This window comes from Pseudorasbora parva, chromosome 1 (genome assembly GCF_024679245.1).
Source record: "Pseudorasbora parva isolate DD20220531a chromosome 1, ASM2467924v1, whole genome shotgun sequence".
NCBI classification, from domain to species: domain Eukaryota; kingdom Metazoa; phylum Chordata; class Actinopteri; order Cypriniformes; family Gobionidae; genus Pseudorasbora; species Pseudorasbora parva.
Window position 1 is genome coordinate 26,953,837 of NC_090172.1, and position 26,770 is coordinate 26,980,606.

The 26,770-nt window shown below is 41.4% G+C and overlaps 1 protein-coding gene across 2 annotated transcripts in view; it reads left to right on the plus strand.

Annotated features, from left to right (window-relative positions):
* hsd17b12b (hydroxysteroid (17-beta) dehydrogenase 12b) overlaps window positions 1–26,770 on the plus strand; it is a 64,619-nt gene that overhangs the window by 24,029 nt on the left and 13,820 nt on the right. For both annotated transcript variants that reach the window (XM_067437443.1, XM_067437442.1), the window contains exons 2-3: window positions 24,245–24,291; window positions 24,776–24,851. In XM_067437443.1, the coding sequence (XP_067293544.1) occupies window positions 24,245–24,291; window positions 24,776–24,851 (123 nt within the window). The remainder of the gene's footprint in view (window positions 1–24,244; window positions 24,292–24,775; window positions 24,852–26,770) is intronic.

Sequence of the window (26,770 nt, forward strand, 5' to 3'; positions counted from 1 at the left end):
AAAGTTAAAAATCTTTGTGTTCTACTCAAGAAACATAGACACCTACATGTTGGATGCACTGGGGGTAAGCAGGTATACATCACATTTTCCTATTTTGGGTGAACTATCCCTGTAAGACTAATGTACGGATCCAGTATGATACACGTGGTGTCTTTCTCTACGGTTTGTGTTCACTTAACCATAACCATAAGTCAGGATACTCGCCGAAGAAGGCATTTAGAGATAAAGCAGGACGAATTTGTCCATTCTAGTGCATGAAGACATGAAAGAGAATTGATCTTATTGTTTGCACCCTGTCACAGAGCACACATTAAAACAATTTCCCGCTAGAATGCTTAAATTGGCAATTGTTTTAAAAAATGTGCAAATGATAAACCTTTGTGACAATACAACACTGGCCAGATCAGGACAGGGCCAGTTCCTTCAACTGTTTGGAACATCTCATGCTGAAAGGCACACCTGCATCCATCATGTTTTGCACTGAATGAATGAGAGTATCCCCGCTGTAACATCACGCAAGGTAAATAAGAGGATGACGTTTAAAGGAGAAGACTAGTAATAAGATTAACATCAATCAGATATTGGGCCCTATCATACACCCGGCTCAATGTGACGGCAGGCACGACGCAAGTGTATTTTTGAAAAGTGTATTTTTGCTAGTTTCAGCCTGGTGCAGTTATCATTTTCATATTGATAACTGATAACATATTGAGTATTCGGGTTAAATGGTTTAAATTTATTTTATTTTTTTTGGTTGCTGCATGGGTCAAGAAAAATATGCTGTATTTGTTTACTCACGGGGCACGTCGACATGTGGAATTGCACATATTTCGCAAAATAAAGCAATGGAAAAGAAGTAAGCCTACTGTGTGGGACCATTTTAAAAGAAAGAGCGACGAAGTTACTTGCAAATAGGGCTGACCACGAATAGTCGAAGATTCGATGGATCGATATGCGGAGAGGGATTCGACCACTGATCTCACGGTCGAATCTTCGTGGGTGTTATGAAATGAGGATCATACCATTTCCGGCAATATAGGGGTGGTCAATATTTTAAAGACGTGACGTGGCACAGCACGGCGCTGAGCTTCGCGTCTGCTGCGCTGAGCTTCTCGTCGTGCCTTTTAAATTTGAACACATTCAATGAGTGTACACACACACCGGTGGCGGCATTCAGTGCATGTCCACGCCAACTCAGGAAGTTGTTTAAAATCCTGCCGTGCCACAGAGCTACATTTCAAGGTTTTATATTAAATTAATATTATATTTCCCTCAAATCACCAATACTGATTTCACCCTGTGCTACAAGGTACTCATCGTGAAGCCCTTCTGTCAGAAGTTGATTCAAAATTGAGCTTGCTCGTATATAATGTGCGTGACTGGTAGCAGTGTGAGATACTTGAGACGCGGCTCTGAGCTTCGCGACGGTGTGCGCCCCCCCCCCCCCCCCAGGCATAATCGGCTTAGGAACGTGCATGTAAACGCACTCAAACGTGTTCTTTTACTCTCTAGGCAGGTCATTTTTTTGGGTTTATTTATAAAAATGTAATTTATCAGTAAAACGGTTTACGAATGTTTATCCACCACATTACCTTTTATTTAAACCTAAATAAGAAAGATTTTGTCAGTTTGTCTTTCAGCAGGTTTGGTCACTTTATTAAAAGTTGTTGCTGTGTGCAGTATGTAAAGGAAAATAAAATAGTTTTCACCTTCTGCTGACTAGTGTCGTGCCTCTTCCAACCCATTCACACACAGATGATTCTACTATCGGTGGACCATAGAAAGATTTGACAATTCTGATTTGAATGTGTAAATCCTTAGTCAGGGACAGAGTATGTGAGCGGAGTGGAGCGGTGGCAATTTCCCAATCTCCACGCTCTATGCATTCAAGAATCACTCCGCTCCAGCTCCGGGTTCACCATCTCCCGCTCCACTCCACACTCACTGCTATCAGAAACTGTCTTCGCTCAGAGGAAATTTGCGGCAAACCACTAAAGTATTTTAGTAAGCTCTGAAATATCACTATAAAGTTCGGTTTATAACCTGCATTAACTGAAAAAAATTATATAAAAATAAACAATAGGAGATTAAGAGTGTAACAACAACGAGCTTATGAGTTTAATGTCTCGGGGAATAATTAACTCAAAAGGGATTTAATATTCAATATTCATGAATTTATGAATATGATTTGCCAGTTGTTCATTACGTATTAAAATTTTCCAATAGGGAAAATTGTTTAATTAAATACAAGTAACCCTTTATGAAATTGCTTGAAATTATCCTACTAAGTTTGTCCTGCAAATTAGTTATAGACTTTTCAAATCAATTCTCAATAAAGGGATTACTGCTTTACGAGCGCATAAGAAACATTAACTTTACTGATCAGGATAAGTTCAATATTTCAAATGGTCATACAGTTTACTTTACTAACATAGTAGCATAAGCAGTTAGGTAACGTTTAGATCGCAAGTTTCATTGACTTTGTGTATGTGGCAGAATAACAGATTCAACTCATTAAATGTCTTTTGAAGGTTTAATAAACACAGACTAAAAATAACACTACAATTCACACAGAAAGTACATACTAAATATTGTAACAACAACGACTCATGAGTTTAATGTCTCGGGGAATAATTAACTCAAAAGGGATTTAATATTCAATATTCATGAATTTATGAATATGATTTGCCAGTTGTTCATTACGTATTAAAATTTTCCGATAGGGAAAATTGTTTAATTAAATACAAGTAACCCTTTACGGAATTGCTTGAAATTATCCTACTAAGTTTGTCCTGCAAATTAGTTATAGACTTTTCAAATCAATTCTCAATAAAGGGATTACTGCTTTACAAGCGCATAAGAAACATTAACTTTACTGATCAGGATAAGTTCAACATTTCAAATGGCCATACAGTTTACTTTACTAACATAGTAGCATAAGCAGTTAGGTAACGTTTAGATCGCAAGTTTCATTGACTTTGTGTATGTGGCAGAATAACAGATTCAACTCATTAAATGTCTTTTGAAGGTTTAATAAACACAGACTAAAAATAACACTACAATTCACGCAGAAAGTACATACTAAATATGCATCAAGAGAGTAGAAGTATAGATATTAACGAAAGAATACATAAAAGAGAATAATGAATAGACTGAAGTTAGAGAGAGATAAAAGAGAGAGAGAGAGACAAAGAGAGAGAGGGAGAGAGAGAGACAAAGAGAGTGGGGGAGGGTAAGAAACAGCTTTCCTTCTGTTCAACCAAATACGACCTTCACGGAGTTAATTTATCCCAACGGGAGAATAACACACCCTCTTTACAGCAGTAAGAAATAGAATACTTGCATTCTTTTTGGTTTCGTTTTGGCTTCTCGCTTGTGTGCATGTGTGTCTGCGTGTCCGGCGGTCCGGCGGTCCGGCGGTCCTTTCCGAGGTTGGGAGGGAAGCGGCTGTTTGCTTTAGCGATGCTTCGTGTTCTTGAAGATCGGATTGTAGAAGAGAAGATTTTTGGAAGGGCTGAGGCCTGCTTGGAGGGCCTGCATTGGTGGCCTGGCTCAAGGGCCAGCCACAAAGACGTGTTGGTTCAGCCAGAGAGAGAAGAGAGAGGAAGGGAGGGCATCCGAGCACCTCTTTTAAGGTCTGGGGGTAGTCCCACCCTCTGGGGTTAGACTTAACCAATGAGAGTGTTGGGATTTCCCGGCGGGAAATTCCTCAGCAGATTTATGGCTCTTTGTTTGAAAGTTCGACTCAGTGGGTCTCTGAGTCTTCATACTATAATTAATGCAACAAACACACATTGCATTTTCTGAATAAGTGATATACATGGAAGTGTAAGTCGTGAAGTGAGCATTAATTTGATAGGAGACATGACATATATGAGGTTATCTGAACTAGTACTTTGTTAAGACACAGACAAAAAGATGCAAAATACCATACAGAAGAAACATTTTACAAAACAATTATGTGTTTACATATAATGTCCTGGGGTGCATGTTCATCTATAGATGGTTTGTCTATAATTTGAGGCAAAAGCTCTGTGTCTTAAGCTCTTTGTGTATAAGACTTTCTCCACATTCTTTCCGGTCGTAAAACATCTTATCAGATGGTTTCCAGGGTAGCTGTTGTGTTGGGGGAAGGTCTGTCCATCAGCACAACTTTCAAAGCATATTTGTTAAATGTAACTGGCGATTGTGTGTTTGATTCGCCTGAGTCGCTACATAATCCCCCCTTTCGCTAGTTGTTGTCCCTCCTATGGACAACAACGAGCGATATCAAAAGTTCAGGAAGATCAGACACACCATAGCCATGTTAGGCTCCAGTTGTTTGTGTCTCCTGAAGTGATGTTCGTTCCACGGCAGATAAGGCAGACAGTAGCCAGTTCAGGTCTCTGTGCTTGTGCAGCAGGTGTCGAGGCAGCAGGTGCCCTGACGGTGCGTCACCTGTCATCCAGAAGTCCGTTTGTGTGGTGCAGGTGTGCTGTGGGCTTTCTGCAGCCCTGGGTGGAACCATGTTCCTCGCAATGGCAAGTCAGTCCTTTAGGTCTCCTGCCTAGGAAGATGGACTGTGCATCTTGACACTTTTATGTCCTATGCTGACTAGGAACTTTTTAGAGGGTGCCTCGCATTGTGGCCAGGCTGGGTGCCTTCTGGTGATCCACTTTGGTTTCTCTGTTTCAAAGTTCAAAGTCATTGGGGTTTTGAGAATCCCTTCAGAGGCGGCCTTGTGTTCGTTTAAGGCCTTCTTTCTCAAATCACATGCATGACATAGTGTGGGGCTTGGCAGTATTGCCTACAAGATGACTAACTGGTGTTGGAGGAGAAGGTTCTTGAAGCTGGTGTAAGGTTAGGCAGAGGGCTTGGGCTCCTCCCCCCCTTTGCGTTTGTGTGCAGGGCTGGAGGAGCTTGCGCTGCTGATGTGAAGTTCAGGAGAGTACGTCTTTCTTTTGAGGATTCATTTGCAGTTGGTGATCAGTAGTCCAGGTTGCTCTCTCAGAACGATGCCCGAGGCTGGACTCGGTGTGATGATGTCTGGTGGTGGCTGGCCTCTGATTGTCTGGAGGCACAGGAGCATGATCACGGCCGCGTTTCTTAGGCATTTCCAGATCTGTTGCATGGCCTCAGTAGTGAAGTGGATGCCTCTGTCTGAGTTGATTCTCAGTGGCAATCTTGATAGGAAAAAGATGTGATTCATCAGGTGGTATGCCGTGGTCTGGGCGGTGTCGTTGGGTGCTGGTTGACACTCCACCCACTTGGTAAACTGGCACACCACTGTGAGAAAGTACTTTTTGCCTTTTGTGGACCTGGGCAGGGGTTCTACCCGGTCGATTTGTAGGTTTGACCATGGGAACGTGGTCCCTCTGTGTTGCAGTGGGGCTCTGTGGTTCGGGTTTGCTGGTTGGAACTGGCAGCGAACTAGCCCTTCTCTAACATACTCTGCTGCCTCTTGATGCATCCCAGGCCAATATGCCACCTGTTTCAGTGTGTCATGCGTGGCTCTGGTGCCGTGGTGTCCAGCACATGGTGTGTTGTGGGCGTACATTAGCATCACCCCCCTTTGCGACCGTGGCATTACAAGCTGTGGCGCTGTGTTACCATCGGGTGCAAACCAGAGAATGTTGTCCATAATACGCATCATGTGTCTGGAGTTATGCAGATGCTTGTGGCTAGAGTCATCAATGAGCTCAGAGTCAGTGATAGGGTGGTTGGAGGGGTCTGAGAGGTGGTCAAGAATTGTCTTTGTTGCAGTGTCAGAGGCTTGCGTATCCGCAATATCGTTGTGTGAAAACTGCGGCGTTAGCGATAGCAGCTGCAAGGGAGGCATTGTAGCCGGTGTCGATCGCTTGCTGTGGGTTAGCACTGCAACAATGGGGCTGGATGTGGGGTGCGGGGGTGCCCACATGTCGCCATGTGGTGTGTTTTTACTGATTGTATTGCACAGTGGTAGACTTTTTGTTGAGTTGTCTGCCCACAGTGCAGGGATACTGTTCGTTGTGACAATGTCATTCAGCTGTAGGTCATTCATGACCTGGGGGCAGAAGGCATCAGAGTCTTTGGATAGCTGAAATGTGCAAAGTAGCGAACTTGAACTTGGCTTTGGGGCTGAGGCTGTGTTGTCACAGTGTGCTGCAGGGGGTCCCGTGGCCTTTGTGACCTGGCAGTCTGGCTCTGTGGGAGTTCCCGTGACCTCTGTGACTTGACAGTCTTGCTCAGACGATGTGTGTGTCTGAAGGGGCAGAGGGTCACGCACTTGAGCCCAGACTTTCAGCTGTTTGAAGTCCAGTACGGGTTCGAAGCGGTCCAGCAGGTCTTTTCCGATGAGAAACGGATAAGTGTTCATAGGGGAGATATAGACTGGGTGTATCAGCCTCATAGGTCCAATTGTCAGGTGGATGGAAGCTACGTGCTTGAGCTGGATGTCGTTTTGGCTATACGACTGCACATTTAGCTTACAAGTGTGAAGGTTAAGGGTGCGATTTTTCCTCTGTGCTTCAAATCTGAGTCTTTCAAACAGTTGGGCGGATATAAGCGTGAGGTCGGAGCCAGTGTCAACTAGGGCTTCGAGCTTAAATTCCCTTTCCATAGTGATAGTCAGATAGAGTTTTCGAGCCATCCCCTTCTCGATTAGGTTTCCCAGGAGTCTTGGTGTGGGGACCTGTGTGTTGCTTGATAAGCCGTCTGGATATGTGTCAAGTGTCTCATTATGCGTGCAAACAATCAAAACAGCGCTTTTTGGTACGCTGGGCTGTCCCATGATGCTGTCTTGATTAGAGGCTGTTGCTGTCAGCTGTAGTGAGTGTGTGCTGCTGACGTGTGGGGGTGCAACAGTTATTACACTGGTCCGTGGTTGGGGAACAGTGTTCAGGGTGGATGATTCAGTTGCAGGAAGGGCGGGAAGGTTGATTTCAGGTATCATGTCTAGTCGTGCTGTACCTGGTCCGTCCTTCTTGTCTTCCTTGTGAGGTTTCTGTCGGAGGAGCTCTTTCAGGATCTTTATGAGCTCTGTAACTTCAGAAGCAGCTACACTTTCTTTGCCAGACGTGGGTTCAGGTCTGGGCCTACCATTGTCCCGTCGAGAGTGGCCTCTTCGCTGGCTTTCTGGGCGAGGCGGGTCCCAGGATCCTTCAGAGCGATCACTCTGGTACCGTGGACGGTCGCCATTATGACCACGCTGCCCTCTGCTGGCTTGGAGTGGTTTGGACTCTCTGTTGACGGGTCGGTAACTGTGGTTCTGTTTGGCGCCCTCTAGGGTTAGCTCTGGGTGGTGCACAGAGACAGGGCAGATGGTGGGCTGTTTTACAGTCTTTTCAGAAATGGTTTTCTGTTTGACGTAAGCTTTGTGAGCCAAGTCTCTTAACTGTTGCGTGCCCATGCTGCGCGGGCACGCCAGCACCCCCAGGTGGTAACTGATGGTAGGGTGCAGGTTTCGGAGGAAAAGAGTTTTGAAGTTGATGTCCTCCTCCATGCCTGGGTCGTTACGTGCCCCGAAGTAGGCACGTCGCAGTCTGTTATAAAAGTTCTGTGAGGTCTCACGTCGAGCTTGCTTGAGGTCCATGGCAGTGATGAACCCCTGGTCTGACTCGGGGTCGGAGTACTCACGAATTAGAGCTTGTCGTAGATGCCAGTAGTCCGCTTTGATGGCCTCTGGTTGTCGATCCAGAAAGCACCGTACATCACGATTAGACGTGGCCCTGAGCAGGTACAGTCTGTCCCAGTTGTTCGCGTGAGCGACAGTTTGCAAGTAAAAGTCTATGTCTTTTAAGTATGCGTGGACGTCGTGTCCTCCTGCCGGGTCTGGGCTGAAGGTAGGAATATTTCTGGCCAGCTTGTCAAGGTTCTTTGAAGCTTCGTGGCTGTTGACCTTGACTTCCTGGAAGGGCGTCCTTTCCTTCGCTGCTGACGGGGATTCGTGGAGACTGGCGGGTGATCTTTTAAACAGGGGGCTGTCATTCCCCTTCGTAGCTCTTGCTTCGTGGCTAAAATGTGCGGAGTAACTGGTCAGGGGAAACTGTGTGTTGTGTGTTTCCCCCTTCCGGTAACGTTGCACTATATATGATTGTCTCAGTTCTCTTTGCACCATGTCAAGTTCATTTTTGAGCTCGTGTCTTTGCTGGACGAGCTCGTCGATCTCGGCTTGTGCCGACTGCAAATGTTTTGCATAGACTTTAGCTTTAATGTCTCTGTCTTTAAGTTCATCAGTGGCTCTCTCCAGGAGGGATTCGCCACGCCGAAGCTTTTCGTTGAGGTTTTGCCTGGCGTCTTTCTCTGACTGTACTCGTCGGTCGGTGTCACGACGGAGCTCCTTCAGGGTCTCCTGAAGTCTTTCTATTTCTTGTCTTTGTTCTTTGTCTGTTTCGTCGTCTTTCTCTGTGTCTAGAAGCTGATCTAGACGAAGCTGGGTGAGGGCTTGGTCTCTCTGGGCCTCCTTGGCTTGAAGCTTTAGCGTTGCTGCCTCCTGTTCCAGGTTGTCGTAGCTCCCTTCGCTTAGACGTGCCTGTGCGATGAGGACGTGGGCGAGGCTTCCGAGGATCTTGGCCACTTCCTTGTTGGAGTAGCTGTGCGTGGGGTCGTGTGTCATCAGCTGGTCTAGCTCGGTGTCCAGTTGTTCCTGGTTCAGCTGTCCCAGACTTCCTTGACTGGTGGCCGTTAGCGCTTCCAGCCATGTCGTTAGGCGGTCCCACGGGACGGCGGAACTGGGTGCACGGAACATTACTGCGGACGAAAGAAACACAGCACACACACACACACAGAGAGAGAGCCAATGCAAGCTTGTTCTAAGCTAACGAGCTATCGTACGGATAGCTGGGAATTTTGGCTAACTGATCTAGACAGTTAGATAATTAGACAATTCAGACAATTAGGTGGGCGGTAGCCCTGGGGGGTCACTTGGTGAACTGCTGCTCGGTCGTCCCGGGACTATTTAATTCTCCTTGGGGTCTCTTGGTGAACTGAAAGAAACACAATCGTGATAGTCCAACAGTGAGGATAGGAAAGAGCACAGTGGAAACAAACACAAGATGAATTGGTCTGTAATGAAAGGAATGTCAGCGTGCGCGCCGGGAGTGTTAGGGAAATTAATTGGCTAAATGCTCAAGATATACTAAAATTCGGCTTGTACTATGGGTTATCCCATTTAGCTCATCCGGGGTGAATTGAGGTCGCTTAAGTGGAAGATTAAATATCAAGAGCGATTTAGAAAAAGGCAAAAGTTTCTGTCAAGTAGTGATAAAACAAAAAGCACTTTTGATACCGTTTGTAATTACCAGACTGAGCGTTATTCCCAATGGGAGGGGAAAAGAAAAACTTTTGCAGAGAGAAAAAAAAATTAATAATAATAAAAAATAAAAATAAAAAAAATTAATAATAACAATTTTTAATTAAAAAATTAATTAAAATTAAAAATTAAAATTAAAATTAAAAATTAAAAATTAAAAATTAAAAATTAAAAATTAAAATAAAATTATAAATTAAATAAAATAAAATAAAAATAAAAATTAGAAGCTCAACTTAATTCAAATTAAATTCAAAGCAAGTTTAAATGAAATTTAAATAAGCCTGTAAGGAAAATCAAATAAAAGAAAGCCAATCAAAAATCTTATCCTATAATGATTAATCTCTAAGTGGGAGTTATCCAAATAAAAGAATTAATCAGAAAGGGAGTAGGGATTTAGTGTTGCGCTGACTTAACAGGGTATAGCCACACGGTGGCGTCCTTCCTTCCAATTGGACTGTCTGTGACTTAAACCTAATTTCACTTTGAGTTAGAGGAAGTTATGTTTCTTTTTAAACTTCAAATTCGAATAAGGGTGTTTAATCAGCGAGAAAGGAGACTTGGTTGTTGCTAGAAAAATTGTATAAATGAAACTGTGTACAACAGTAAGCAATAAACAATTTATAGGCTCAAACTTATTTTGTTAAGGCAGAATCAAATGACGGAGAGTGAAACTATCCGAATTTATCCACACGATGGCGCTATTGCGCCCGCCCTAGACTAGAGTTAGTTAGGCGGAAATGCTCACCAGATGGCTTTGTCTGGTTCTAGAGTCGCCCTCTGGCGGGTTGCAAGCGGCGTTGCAATTCTTGAGTCGCCCTCTGGCGGTTTGCAAGCGGCGTTGCAATTCTTGAGTCGCCCTCTGGCGGTTTGCAAGCGGCGTTGCAATTCTTGAGTCGCCCTCTGGCGGTTTGCAAGCGGCGTTGCAATTCTTGAGTCGCCCTCTGGCGGGTTGCAAGCGGCGTTGCAATTCTTGAGTCGCCCTCTGGCGGTTTGCAAGCGGTGTTGCAATTCTTGAGTCGCCCTCTGGCGGTTTGCAAGCGGCGTTCCCTACACTCTACTGGCTTTTGCACTCATTTAAAAATGACTGCACTTTATGTGCACGAGCAACGAAACGGGTGACAAACAGGAATTTATCTTCTGCCTATTCACGCATTTTACATGGACTCCAATAGACATTTATCAATATGGCTGACGGTTTTCAGCATTTTTGATTCAAATGTTTTAGGTCTCAGGTCTTTGGTTAGCTAAGCCAGACTTAAACCAGGAGTTATCGTTTATCTTAACGATATAATAATTATTCTGAGGCCCCTTATATTGTACAGGAGAGTCTCGCCCTGTCCCAATCTTCCGCAATGATAGAAACTTTCCGTAGTTCAGATCAAGCGGGATAACGCAACGTACGTGTCTACAGACATCATCAAAATCTCATTATTTTGATGGAACACATAATATATTGCTCGAGTCAAATGTATGGGTTTCCTACAATACATTTGTTTGGAAATCACGCGGATAAAACCTATTGCGCCTACGGCCTGCAGAGTTTTTCGGAGATCACGCGGATTTTCGTACCGTTCATATTTTTATTAATATAATCCGGCTACTTCAACATTTCTCAGCATCTGTTTATGCTTGGGTTCGCCTTGCGCGTACCGTTCAATTCACAAAACAACACCAAAACAAAACGAAACAAAAACGCGCGTGCAGGTTATTAATACTCCAAAAATACACAATGAATAGAATATGAATATCACTCACACATACACAAACGTTTGAAACTTGCTCGCATTTTTCTCCACCAAATACATGTAACAACAACGACTCATGAGTTTAATGTCTCGGGGAATAATTAACTCAAAAGGGATTTAATATTCAATATTCATGAATTTATGAATATGATTTGCCAGTTGTTCATTACGTATTAAAATTTTCCGATAGGGAAAATTGTTTAATTAAATACAAGTAACCCTTTACGGAATTGCTTGAAATTATCCTACTAAGTTTGTCCTGCAAATTAGTTATAGACTTTTCAAATCAATTCTCAATAAAGGGATTACTGCTTTACAAGCGCATAAGAAACATTAACTTTACTGATCAGGATAAGTTCAACATTTCAAATGGCCATACAGTTTACTTTACTAACATAGTAGCATAAGCAGTTAGGTAACGTTTAGATCGCAAGTTTCATTGACTTTGTGTATGTGGCAGAATAACAGATTCAACTCATTAAATGTCTTTTGAAGGTTTAATAAACACAGACTAAAAATAACACTACAATTCACGCAGAAAGTACATACTAAATATGCATCAAGAGAGTAGAAGTATAGATATTAACGAAAGAATACATAAAAGAGAATAATGAATAGACTGAAGTTAGAGAGAGATAAAAGAGAGAGAGAGAGACAAAGAGAGAGAGGGAGAGAGAGAGACAAAGAGAGTGGGGGAGGGTAAGAAACAGCTTTCCTTCTGTTCAACCAAATACGACCTTCACGGAGTTAATTTATCCCAACGGGAGAATAACACACCCTCTTTACAGCAGTAAGAAATAGAATACTTGCATTCTTTTTGGTTTCGTTTTGGCTTCTCGCTTGTGTGCATGTGTGTCTGCGTGTCCGGCGGTCCGGCGGTCCGGCGGTCCTTTCCGAGGTTGGGAGGGAAGCGGCTGTTTGCTTTAGCGATGCTTCGTGTTCTTGAAGATCGGATTGTAGAAGAGAAGATTTTTGGAAGGGCTGAGGCCTGCTTGGAGGGCCTGCATTGGTGGCCTGGCTCAAGGGCCAGCCACAAAGACGTGTTGGTTCAGCCAGAGAGAGAAGAGAGAGGAAGGGAGGGCATCCGAGCACCTCTTTTAAGGTCTGGGGGTAGTCCCACCCTCTGGGGTTAGACTTAACCAATGAGAGTGTTGGGATTTCCCGGCGGGAAATTCCTCAGCAGATTTATGGCTCTTTGTTTGAAAGTTCGACTCAGTGGGTCTCTGAGTCTTCATACTATAATTAATGCAACAAACACACATTGCATTTTCTGAATAAGTGATATACATGGAAGTGTAAGTCGTGAAGTGAGCATTAATTTGATAGGAGACATGACATATATGAGGTTATCTGAACTAGTACTTTGTTAAGACACAGACAAAAAGATGCAAAATACCATACAGAAGAAACATTTTACAAAACAATTATGTGTTTACATATAATGTCCTGGGGTGCATGTTCATCTATAGATGGTTTGTCTATAATTTGAGGCAAAAGCTCTGTGTCTTAAGCTCTTTGTGTATAAGACTTTCTCCACATTCTTTCCGGTCGTAAAACATCTTATCAGATGGTTTCCAGGGTAGCTGTTGTGTTGGGGGAAGGTCTGTCCATCAGCACAACTTTCAAAGCATATTTGTTAAATGTAACTGGCGATTGTGTGTTTGATTCGCCTGAGTCGCTACAATATGCATCAAGAGAGTAGAAGTATAGATATTAACGAAAGAATACATGAAAGAGAATAATGAATAGACTGAAATTAGAGAGAGATAAAAGAGAGAGAGAGAGAGACAAAGAGAGTGGGGGGGAGGGTAAGCAACAACTTTTCTTCAGTTCACCAAATACGACCTTCACGGAGTTAATTTATCCCAACGGGAAAATAACACACCCTCTTTACAGCAGTAAGAATAAGAATACTTGCATTCTTTTTGGTTTCGTTTTGGCTTCTCGCTTGTGTGCGCGTGCGTTCCGAGTTCAAATGTCCTGCGTGTCCGGCAGTCCTTTCCGAGGTTGGGAGGGAAGCGGCTGTTTGCTTTAGCGAGGCTTCGTGTTCTTGAAGATCGGATTGTAGAAGAGAAGATTTTTGGAAGGGCTGAGGCCTGCTTGGAGGGCCTGCATTGGTGGCATGGCTTAAGTGCCAGCCCCCCCCGTGGGTGTTGGCTCCCACAGGGAGAGAGTTGAAGAAGTAAGAGCCAGAGAGTAAGAGCGGAGTAAGAGAAGAGAGCGGAGTAAGAGTGAGGGAGGGCATCCGAGGTCCTCCTTTTATGGTCTGGCCGTAGTCCCACCCTCCAGGGTTAGACTTAACCAATGAGAGTGTTGGGATTTCCCGGCGGGAAATTCCTCAGCAGATTTTATAGCTCTTTGTTTGAAAGTTCGCCTCAGTGGGTCTCTGAGTCTTCATACTATAATTAATGCAACAAACAGACACTGCATTTTCTGAATAAGTGATATACATGGAAGTGTAAGTCGTGAAGTGAGCATTAATTTGATAGGAGACATGACATATATGAGGTTATCTGAACTAGTACTTTGTTAAGACACAGACAAAAAGATGCAAAATACCATACAGAATAAACATTTTACAAGACAGTTATGTGTTTACATATAATGTCCTGGGGTGCATGTTCATTTATAGATGGTTTGTCTATAATTTGAGGCAAAAGCTCTGTGTCTTAAACTCTTTGTGTCTGAAACTTCATGTGGCCAAATTCCTTTCGGGGCCATAAAACATCTTATCAGATGGTTTCCCGGGGTAACAAAGAATCTCCCTCTGTTGTGTTGGGGGAAGGTCTGCCACCCAGCACACAGCTTTCACAACATATTTGTTAAATGTAACTGGCGATTGTGTGTTTGATTCGCCTGAGTCGCTACAAGAGCCTAGTTTCAACGTGGTTTATTGGAACATTTGTGTGCATTTTCCCCCCACTATGCCAAACTTATAGGCTTTATCAGCATTAAAAGTTAAATTTCATTGATGCTTTTTGCAGTGCAAATTTTGTTTGAAAATGTTTGGAAAGATGAACGTTTTCATCAGTTATTTTATCTACGGATCAATACAGATTTCTGCTCATTCAAAATCATAATAGAATAACTGTATACTATAACTACAGTACTGATAACTGCACCACAAGATGCTTTTGAATGCATTAGAGAGAACTATTACGTGTGTGAATAAGTGCTACCTGTTTAAATGTGCTTTCACCCGAACATATTCAGTATGTAGAAGGTAAAAAAAAATCCCTTAAACTTTGTAATCCCGCTTATGCCCATCGCCGTGATCCATCTGTATCAAGCTAGTTGTTTACCGTGTAAGTTCTGAACACTGCAATATGCTTATTTAAATCTTTTTGTTTCTACACATATTAGGCTACATATTTCTGATGTCTGTGAGGCAAGCCTGCTGAGTTTATTTGAGACGTGCTCCAGTTCATGAGCAATGAAAGCGATAGCTTCCACGACCTCAGTCTACTTATTTGCTTCTTATTTATTAAATACATGCAATTGGCCGAAGAAACCTTTATTAAAATTAAGAGACAATTTGTACAAAATGAAAGGGAGGCTTTTTACAAAACAAAACTTCAGATTAAACTAAATATAACCACCAAAATCATTTCTTACCCACTCGCATCTTTGCACTTATCATAATCAGATGAAATTTAAAAATAATATTATAATATTTAAACATAAATATAAAAAAAAAAAACATTGTTTAATAGCTACAACAAGTATAGTAAGCTACAGATTTATGTCATGTCTGAGCTGGATTTGAACGAACATCATTTTACCGGTGGGTTCATGTGCGCGCTCCTCCGGATTATTGAGCTGAGTCACACCAGCTTCGCTCCTCTGCTCATTAGTCATTACAGACTTGTTCTCGTCAGAACGCCCGTGTATTAAACAATGGTCGGGTTTAAATCGGGCTCCGGCTCATAATTACAGTTAATGTGTTGGGCAGGGCCGATCTCTCGGGTGCACGGGCTCGGGTAGGGTCGGGCTTGATTTTTTTTTTTTGGAGCCGATCTAAGCTCTAGTTATGGCAAAAAAATGTAGTTATTATGTGCCGGCCCGTTGGCATGAATTGTACTCGCGATGGAGTGGTAGTGGAGCGCTCTCGGAGCGAGTGAAAACCACAACGCTCCGACGTTTAAAAAATCTGCTCCTCATTCCATTCAAAATCTCGCCGCTCCCACTCCACTCTGCTTACATAATCTGGTCAGGGACACCCCTTACTTGTAAAATATGCTATGCAGTTAGGGGTGTGCGATATTGACAAAAAATATATCTCTATTTTCTGGGATTATCTTGATAACGATAATTAGACGATATTTTGCTGAGTGTGTTATTGTAATGCTACCTTGGTGCTGGTGATCAGCTGAATCCTAAAGTTTTTTTTGTTATTCTACATATTCTGTGTGGTGGTCCATTCACAGCAGTGACAGATATCATCTTTTCCAAAAAGTTTAAATGTATTTTTTCCTTTTATAAGCATTATACCTTTTATTCCTTAAATTAAATGAGTATCAACAAAATTCAAATTCGCAATAGAGAGGAAACAGAAGCTGCATTTTAAAGTGGCATTTACACAGACTGTCTAGTGAGCTTAGAGGTGACAAATAACCTGCTGTAGTAATGCATAAATAACGTTTTAATGTTTTAAACACAACGTTGAATGACGTGAGTCATTGATATTCAACCGATTCATTCAAATGACTGATTCATTCAGGAACGAATCATTTGACCATATTAATCTCTTATTCACTGAATCATTGATTCAAACGATTTGTTAAAAATGATTATTTCAGTAGGGAAAACACCGCGTGTGTTACAGAGACGTGATTACAGTGCTGTGACTTTGTTGAACTATTCTCGTTGGCGAAATAGAGTAAAAATGGGCACTATGATGTCTAAAATGTAAGTAACTTATTAAATTCTTGTTCAGTAAACTTGCATAAAATCAATATCACATTTATTATCATGCATGCATGCTGATATCTGGATTCTTCCTGTGATTAAAAATACATGCAGTGAAGCGTGCCACCCGCACTAGTCTAATATTCAAGACTATATCACGTATGACACATATGATGCGCGTGTACGCGCACTGAGAGAGAGATGTGAGAGAGATATACTCCATAATGTAAGATTGCACATCGTTTAAACGACAATTACAATATTATCACAGACGATATACCCCTATATGCGATATTAAAATACAGCATTAGTTCAAGCAAATGAAAGGCACTTCCAAGGCTTCCATCTGAAGCCTTGTTTAAGGCTTTTCGTAGTGTGGTTTTGGTCAAGTTAACTAAAGTAAACATTGTTATGCATTTTCTTCCCTCCGCTTGCATATTCCACCTTGAAAATCGAGTGAAACCATCATGGTGCAAGTGCAAATGGCTTTTAAAGGGAATGGGAGATAAGACTCTGATTGGTTTATTGCATGTTATGCTCAAAACACACCCATGACCCATTAAGAGGTATAACCCTTTTCGACCATGCACCTGGTGCGCTGACCGTTTTTTCCATCTGCACCAATATCAGTGATTGAGTTGCAGCCGTTAATATCTCACTGAAGATGAAGATTATAAGTGAATATACACTTAAGTTTTGGCTTGTCCTAATATAAAGCTGTTGTAGGAATTCAGAAGACTTGGAATATAGTACAGGTATCTTGTGAACTCTAGTATCCTTTGTGAGGCTTGAAAGTCCCAGGCCCTACTTATTAATTAGTAGTTGCGTGGATTAAAACAAGTAATCTCTTCAAAATAATCCCTTGAAGGCATTTAAGAGAATCTTAGGGTGCGTTCACACTTGTAGTTCGGTTAGTTTGGTCAGGACCAAAAAACGAAAACAAAACATAATAGTCCTGGTCCGCTTAGCGTTCACACAGGCATTTTTAACTGCGAACCTAAAGTTACTGAACCAAAGGCACAGGGAGACGTTCACAACCTGATTGGTCGGCTTATATGACGTAGGAGCTCGCTTACCGAACATTCAAAACAATGCTGTGTGCGGATTACACGCGCGGGTATTTTATGCGTGTACAAATGGCATTATTTTTTACCAGAGAACTCCTGAAGAACTCATGAAATGTTCAAAACATTCAAAACAGCAGCAGGATTTCCTCCGTTGTGCAGAAAAGAGACGTCCGTTCTGTCGTCTGTACCTGCTAATAATGGGCAACACAGGAACTTTGATGAGAAGAGCCAGATATGCTTTTTGTGTGTTTTTTTCTAGCATTTTCGAAACATGCTCGTCTGACCAAATATTGATTAGGCACTTCCTCATTGCTCCACGTTTGCCTCTAACGTTAAAGTTATTCATTTTGGATACACCGATCTTTCCGCGTCGTCAAATCAGCTGCATTATGCGTCGCATCTTGTGACATTATACCTCCGGTTTTTGGTTCGTTTACATGTCTTTGGTCCGTGTCGCACCAGGGTTCGGATGGCAGCGTTCACATATGTTCAAATGAACTGCACTAAACGAGCAATCGCACCAGGGTTCGTTTTAATCGAACCAAACATGACAAGTGTGAACGCACCCTTATATAACTTAACACAGAAAATAAGAAGTATACAAACATAGAACATCTTTATACCAGTTATTTTCCTGTTAATTGCATTCTTGTAATTTTTCAGCAATTACTATGCATGTCTGTTAGCCTAGAAATCTAGACTCACCCTAGCGGCAGCAAATTTAATCTGCCCACAAGTGTCGTCTAGGAACTCTCAATACCCTTCTGAGCTGTATTCCTCACAATCTGGACGGGCCAATCACATCATGTATAGAGTCGGTGGGCGGGGCCATAATGACGACGGCCGAGTTGCGTTTGCGTGCTTCTAGTAAACACAGAAACTGGCGAACGGCGGCGGTCTTTCGAATCAGCTCTGACCACGACTCTGGAAGACTTGGAGTTAAGCTTTTCTCTGAGAAAAGAACAAAGAGCGGCACTGAAGTCATTCTTAAAAAGGGAAGATGTGTTCTGAGTTTAGCCGACCGGATATGGCGAATGTTTAATCAGTCAGCGAGCTCTGCTTCACCTTCGTTGCTCTGGTTGGTTGTAGCGCTATCCTATTGCGTGCAGAGTTTGAAAGACATCCGTTTATCCCGCCCCTCGGATTGAGCCCTGTCTATGGTGAGTTTCCAGACCAAACATCTTGATGTGGTTCTGGCTTGTCAGGCTACATGTCTGTGGGTAGCTAGTTTTATGAATGAATGCATTTGTTGGCTCAAGGTGAGGATGCATGTAATTGGTTGGAGTGAATGAGAGCTACAGTTGGACATTTGAGTTCTCGTGTATTTACATCTCTAAAGAAGAGCACCCTCAGTAACACGTGCCTCATCTCCTTGTTTTGCATATTATCTCCCTCCGTTTAGCTGTCTCTTTTATTGTCATTCCCTCCTCTTTCTCATGGAACAATGTGCACAGTGCTTCCTCTGCCTCTTTTTTCTCTCTCCCTCAACTCCTCTGGTGCTTTTACACTACTCTATTATTAATTGATAAACACAGACCAATATATGCTTTTATTAAAAAATGATACTCCGTATAAAGACTGGAATATTCTTTAATGCCTGAGCGAGGAAGTGCATCTCCGCTCATCCATGCCCGCTATAAATGTCTGTGATTCATCTTTATTCCAAGGAGTATGCATGGTACAGTGTGTCATTTACTGAGAATTTGAATAAAAAATACTTGAATGTGCGTGCTACACACACCCGCAGTCATACACATTTCACCACAACGACATGACACAATTCAGAATATTTATTCGATATTTTAGCAAGAAATGTGGTATCGATTGCAATTCCTTGCTCTCCCCTAATTGAAGGCTATTCCACTCTTTTGCACATTGTTCTGAATGCTTCATTAATAGATATTTATGAATTGCTGTAACGCTACTGTACTGCACACTCGATCGCAGAAGACATTCACATATTTCTCCCCCTTTCTGAAAATATCTTGCCTCAGGGAAAAATAAATGCATCGTGCTCTATTTTTAGAGCAGCCGATTTTAAAACCGTCCTTTTGAACAGCGCTGCTGATGTGAAGCAAATAAAGCCGTCGAGAGAGGCACGTGGCACCCCATGCTATTTAAAGAAGCATGTTACTGGGAGTGGGGGCCCAGGAGACTCTTTGAATCCTCTACTGCGGCATCCAATGAGGAGGGAGGATCCCGGTTTGCGGACGGAGATGGATGTGCTATTACATAACACTGCAAACATGGGAACATCCAAGGGCAGTGAGGGATGGCACTTTTGTTTTCTCAAAGTTTTCCAGGTTTGACAGAGAGAAACCTGTAGACTTGTAAGTAAATGCGTTCATCTGATATTATTAACCGTTTAATCTAAAGCTCCAATGATTGCTGCAGTGTACGTGGAACATAAAAACAAATCCACTGTTGACGGCAGCTAGCAGTCAGGGTTCTTGTGTACCCTTTTTTTACAGCTTCATCCTTGTGAGTTAACATGCAGCTGCAGTATTAGCCGCATCAAATGCACAGGGCTCTGTGTGGATGCGTGGCTGCATGTATACGGGCTGGTCCGCGAGCCCGGGGAGGAGCTAGGAGGGCAGTGCACGTGATGCCGGGGGAAGCTGAGGCTCGTTTGTATTCAAGTGCTGCAGCTGTTCCAGACGAGGCTGCAGTGCCTGCCTGGTATTTTTAATCTCCTGTTCTTTTTTTAGCCTTCAGAATATTTAGCGGCAGCAGCATCAGTGTGCGCTGTGAGGGGGCGTCTTCGCTCTTATAAGATCATTTCTCAGTTGACCAGACTCTAGCATTTAATCTTTTGATATGTAGCTCGAGAAGGTCGACGAAAAGCACTTTTTTCATGCTTGATAACCTGCCAGTTACCAATGTAAAATTAACAAGGGGTGTTTCCCTGTATCCACCTCACATGTTTACAAAACTGAAATGTTTCTTCAGGTTATTAAACCCCCAGATTTATTTAGCAGTTTTCTCTGTTGTTTTTCATATGGCAGACTGGAAGAAGCCCCGTCTGACTAAGGCTACGTCTACACTAATACGGATAAATTTAAAAACAGAGTTTCCGTCTAAAAACGCTCCGCGTCCACACTATCATTTTCAATCGTTTTCCCAGAAATTTTCATCTACACTGAAATGTCTGAAAACGCTTACATCCCAGTACTGCGCATGAGCAAATCCAAGACGCTTTGTCTTGCGTCATTTCCGCTCCTCGTTTATTTACTCTTTGAAATTTTGCGGCAATGTCGAGAAAAGGAACTGTTAAAGTTTTTTAACAGTATGTACAAACTGACATTAATATTTAACTAGGCTGTCAAAACAGAACGCATACAAAAACAACTGCTGTACAATGTCGTTCACCATCTTGGCTGAATTGGTCATATGACTGCATCACATGGCTAAAAATGCGTCATTTCCGTTTTCACAGTCCACACTATGACTTTTCATTGACTTAAAACGCTGTCTCAGTGTGGACGGAAGGCCAAAACGGAGAGAAAGATATACGTTTTCAAATGAAAACGTATTAGTGTGGACATTGGCTAGTGTGATTTTTGAAAACAATCCACTGGGCTGTTTGATGTCATTGATTAGCTATACAAATGACTTTAACAATCATTTGAATTACACTGACTATAATTCCTCATCGCCAGGTTTGGCATGACTTTTTCTCCGACATTTTCTAACAGATGATGCTCAAATTCATTCTGTGAATGTTTTCACTCAGACTTGTTAGAAAGTAAACTGGATACTGCTGCTACCCTTTTATTGGAGGAAGTTTGTTTTGTTTGGTTCTACAAACCCCTTTCTACGAAATTGATGTGGTGAAAATTTTCATTTCTCCGTAACCAAAAAGTCCCACTATTAAATACACTACCGTTAAGATCTATTTTTATTTTATTTTATTTTTCCTTCTTCAGTAAGCATTCATTACATTGATCAAAAGTGATGGTAAACACATTTATAATATTACAAAAGATTTCCGTTTCAAATAAATGCTATTCTTTTAAATGTTCTGTTCCTCAAAGAATCCACTGTTTCCACAAAATATTAAGCAGCACTACTGTTTTTAACATTGGTAATAATGTTTAATGGAGTAATGAATGCTTAAAGGGGTGATGAATTGAGAACTCAACTTTCCCTTGAGCCTTTGATATATAAAAGATAATTCTGTAAAATTATCCTGTAAATTTCAGAGCTGAAAGCTTCCTCGTTAGTCAAAGAAAAGCTTTTATAGACACCAGGTCCAGAAAACGATCGTGTGCGCATCTTTACGTCATCACGCGACGAAACGCCGCATCTACAAAATAATAAGCATGTCTAATTCATTAGCCCTGCCCACCGACTCATTGGATCATGCTAGCCAGCAGCAATAAACATGCCGAAGAAGATACCAAGATATTGCGCTATTCCTGGTTGTGGAAGAACACAGTCGCTGCATAACCTTTCTTCGGATCATAGTATTAGGAATGTGTGGTTGAACTTTATTTTTAATGAAGTTCCAGCTGACATGGGGAAGACTGGTGTTCACTTAATGTCACTGCGGGATCGTTGTAAACAAATCTCACAATGCTATTTCTATATTGGATTCGAAAGGAGGAATGGTGCAACACACTTTATAGTCTATAGTGTAGTGACACATAGTCACATAGTATAGTGTCTAGCAGAACATACCTTTAGCGCGCTGGACTGGACTCACATGTATGGGCCAGGGCTCGCAAAGCCTAATTTCCCGGGGCTTTGTGTTATCCAGATGGGCAACCAAAACGGAAGCTCGTCGGCAGGCTGAGGAATCTCATAATATTCCTTTCTTGTTCTGCTGTTATCTCTCTCTTGACTTTGCGTTTGAAGGACGTTCTCACGCACGTGTATGTGTGCGTGCACGGTTTGCGCTTGTATCGAACGATCTTGCGGGCTATGTAATACAAAAATAATAGTCTAATCAATTGCGGGTGGATGAGAAATAAATCCTTATGTTTGTTTGATAAAGACATTTCGGTTGCCGCTTTCAAAACAACCCCTCCCTCATTAAATATGCAAATCTTCTCCAATCCTAGCCGTGGGCGTTTACTTCCAGGTCTTTAGTGCGGCACGCTCATCAAAACCCAGCGTTCACAAGAGAGCCTCAAAACCAGTGTAGAAAATAGCCTACTTATAAGTTATGATGTTTTTGAATGTAAAAACCACACAAACATTAGTTGACCTCAGACAACAGTATAAAAAAATAAAAAAGCCAGTTCATGAAACCTTTAAAGTCCATCATCACAGGAATAAATAACATGATAAAACATTAATTTTAAATGTTAAAACAAAGATATTTGTGTTAATGATTCTGAAAAGTAATGCAACAACCTCCATTTAGATGAAGGACATGGTTATTTTGCTGTTATGAAATTCTAAACATGTCAATGCCTTGAAATGCAAGACGATCAACAATGTAGTTCTTAATTGTACTCGAATCAAGATATAATTACACCTTTTCTGCAGAATTGATGTGAACTGATGCACCATCTTTACATTGGATGTCTAGTAAAAGTGTAAAGTGCAGATGTACTGTGTGATACAACAGCACTAAACACGTGAGGTCTTCTTACTGAGCAGTTTTTCTGAATAAGCCTCCCATTCATTCACATTTCCAGCATGTGTTGTGGACATTGCTGAGGGTGAGATGGAGGCAGTTTACCATACAGCAGCATTCATACAAAATTTCACTCTCTGTGTCCGCACGTAGCAGTACATGCTCGGAGCATTTCATCCCAACCAGTGTTTTTTTCCCTCTCTGCTCATGTGGAGTAATGTATTGTAAATGTGCTTAAAAATAACTGGGAAAATGGTTCCCTTGCCTCTAACTGTGTGCCGCCCCCTCCCAACTGTACTCTCCGTTAGCCGCTTGCCTTTCACTCTTTCCTTTCTATTTTTAACTGCCCCCACGATCAGTCCTCATTCGCTCCTCCCTTGCGCTGCCTTATTGTTCGTCATCCACCCCTCCCTCTTTACACTCCCTTGTGTTACTCCAGCCGGTGCATGCGGGCTGCCCATGTAAATCTTTAATCAGTGCTGGCATCTCTGACACCAAAGATGCCAGGCTAAAGGGTGGGGATGTTTGTCCCATGTCCTTGATGCCTAGTGAAGAGTGAAACATGCACAAATTCTAGCTTTTATGCCCTTTATATAATTGTGAAGCCATTTCCCTCTTTGATTGTCTTCAAGCTATTTTTACAGAGGTGAACCGCGTACCTGGGGGGACAGGGCCTGTTCTCTAGGTGAAGCCAGGACAACTAAACCCTTAAAAATAAAGATTCTTTATTGGCATCGATACTCTTAAAAATAAAGGTTCTAATTCCAAAAGGGGTTTGGAAGAACCATTTTTGGTTCTCCCAAAGAATCTTTTAGTGACCATTTTTCCCCCCGTTTTTTTTTTCTTATTGTGAAGAACATTTGAATATTCTAAAGAACCTTTTTCTACTATAAAGTACTGTATGTTCAGAGGAAAGGTTTATGAATGTTAAAGGTTCTTCATGGAACAGTCAATCCCAATACTTCCTTTACTACTACCTTTATCTTTTAGATTGAATGTTTCAAGAAACTTTAACATCATTAATTCCACAAAATGTTCTTTTGGCTGGAAAAAGGTTCTCAGAAATGTGTTCAGTGATGCCACAGAAGAGCCATTTTGGGTTTCCTAAAGAACCTTCCAGTGAACAGTTGTTAAAAGATTCCTTTTTGTTAAAATATTTAATAATCTCAAGATCATTTTGTGCAGTTGGAACCATAAATGGCAATAAAAAGGAACTGTTTAATGAAAGGTTTGGGGAACCCATAATGATTTGTCTATGGAATCATTACAAAACTGTTTTTTGGATCATTTATATTTTTAATTGTAATAGAGAACAGCAAATGAACATGTAGTCTGTTTTGCTGTTCTCTATTTCATTTATATTTTTAATTGTAAATAGAGAACAGCAAATGAACATGTAGTCTGTTTTGCTGTCGTTTCCATGTTCTCATCAGCTCATACAGCAGACAAAAGCATTTCAAAAATAATATTGCAAGTTTTTATGGGGGAATTTAATGGCATCAACTTTCTTTTTGCACAAAACCAATAGCTTGCTTTTTAAACACTGTCGATAAGATAAGTACACCTGCTGTCAGTGTTGTTGAAGTGCTGTGTGTTTATTGTGATATTCTACATTCTCCCTATAATAAAAATCTAACCTCCTTCTGACTCTGTCTGTTTTTTTCCCCTATAGTTGTGACTGGGGCCACCGATGGAATCGGAAAAGCCTACGCGGAGGAGGTAAGATTCCTCAGGTTTTATTTGTCCCCCCCTTCACGGAAATCACAATGAGTCATCAAACTAGAGGTCTCAGTCAGAGATCAGGGAGAACTCCGCTCTCAAAGGTTTTCCTCATACAGTCGACAAACCAGCAAGCACCCTACTGCTTCTCTTTTTTACTGTTTGATGGCCTTTATAAAATTGTGATTACAATTTTTTTTTTATATGCTATTTTTTTAAGGATTATATGTAACACAATACATCTGATTCTGATCTGATTTAAGCAAGCAGGTTTGCAATACTGAAAATAAAAGTGTGTCAGTGTCACTTTCAATTAGAATTATATATAAGCACCTTTAGAGTGGGATCCTTTGGATAGAAATGCATGTCGATTGCGAATGCAAGACTAATTATCTGATCATGCGTGATTTCAGTTTAAATGTTTAATAATGTATAATAATATTAAAATAATAGTTATATTGCTAATGTTTCTGATTCTGTGCAGCTTGCTCGAAAAGGTTTTGCTGTAGTTCTCATCAGCCGTACTCAAGAGAAGCTGGATGAAGTATCCAAAGCTATCGGTAAGTGTCTGCTTCAACCTGTGAGAAAACACAAGGAATGATTTATTGCGTGAAGCATTCATAAAGCCATTCTGACGTAAGTGTTTGTATTTGAAAATTGTTAGTTGGTATGGGAGAAAAATCACCTCCATTAACACGTGTTAATGGTGTGTAAGTAATGACTGGATTTTGATAACACTTTATTATTATAATATTAAAAAATAATCCAAAAAATATTTTACGCTATATTGTTTCAAAATTCACCCAAAAATTGAAATCCAAAAATGTGCTACTTTATTGACAAAGTTGGAAGTTTTTGTTATTGACACACAGCTGTACGTAAACTGTGACGTAAACTGTGACGTAAACATCTGTTCGGGCGTGCATACATTTCTGCAGAATCGGTTAGTACAGTGCACTGCAGAATTCATGTCGTTGTGAAATAAATGGTTATGGAAATGTAGAACTTAAAGTTGAAGCTCCCATCTCCTTCTGAAAATCCCCAAAAATTCAGTTGGTGCCTCAGTGACTACTTCACTCAGAGAAGCTGTCAATCTCAGTTGTCAATCATGACGTCGCAGCCCTGTTTTTATAGCATCATGTAACTAACTGAAACCAAACTTATTTAAAAAATGAACACTTGATCTTACATCAGTATGATTTAAAAACTACCTAAAATGACAGAAAACATCTTTGGGAAAAAAAATTGAAGTTAAATTTGATTTAGTTTGCCTCACGCCCCATTAGACTACATGAAGAGAGTTTGACCTATACTGGGAGGGGGAGGTAGGCCATCAAAACATTTTGGCTTCACTTTTCAGGATATGTGTACCATGTGGCATGCTTGCTTAGCACTTGATGCTGATAATCTTGATGCTGATAATCTGTTTACCCTTTACCCAAAATGTATTTTCATCATTTACAATTTTATATGTATAATCCACTGTTCACTGTTCTCTTTATATCACTGGTAGCCCAAGAACAAAGCAAAGGCAGGGTCTCTTAGTGTGGCATCATTGAATGAATGGAGCGGCACTGGCTGAATCACAGATGCCCCCCCCATTCATTTTTGTTCTTGTCATTTGGTTGACTGACTCCTGATCTGAGAAGGATGGCATGATTTAGGGCATGCACGCATGTGTGTGTGTGTGTGTGGTGGAGTAGTTGAGGAGTAAGTGCTGCTCCTGTTTGTGAGGCAGCGAGTGTCTCCCTCTGCTAAATGAATGTGGATGTTAATGAGCAGAGTTATTTTTAGCTCTGTGTTGAAAGGCAGGCACTCTGCCAATTGAGCTGCCTGGCTGCTGCAGCAGAGCGCGACTTCACAGATGGAGGTGGATCCTGGAGATGTCATGATGGGGATGAGAGAGAGAGGGAGAGATGGAGAGAGAGAGAGAAAGCATTGAATGGAGGACATCAGCCCAGTGACCTCCACTGTACACTGGCAAATATAGTCATTTGACAATAGTGTTGGACATTTTGTCTTACATGTGTGGTGTAGTCCTCCAAATGGACAGGATTTCTGTATGGTGTATACTGGTGATTGACCAATAATATGACTATCGTGATCATCAAACTGCAATGGCCGAGTGAGGCACAGTGCTCATTTAAACATGAGCAACTCAAAATTAGTTTTCAGTGTCTCATAAGCTTGGGTCTCTTATAATGTAATTTGGTGACAAACCAACTATCTTCATAAGCTTTGTAATGAGAAGTGCTTAAAACCAGCTGTTGCCAACAAAAGAGAAGCTTTATGGTCTTCCTGCGGTTTTCTGTTAAAATAAAAGCATTATGGTTTAACTTCTAAAACTGAATAAAGACAAATATTAGAGTTGCTCTGTAAAACAAAATTATAATATTTTTCTTGCATTTTTTTTTTGCAAATGCATTTTTTTATACTTTACACTGAAATATTACAATAGAAATTACAATACAATGCATAT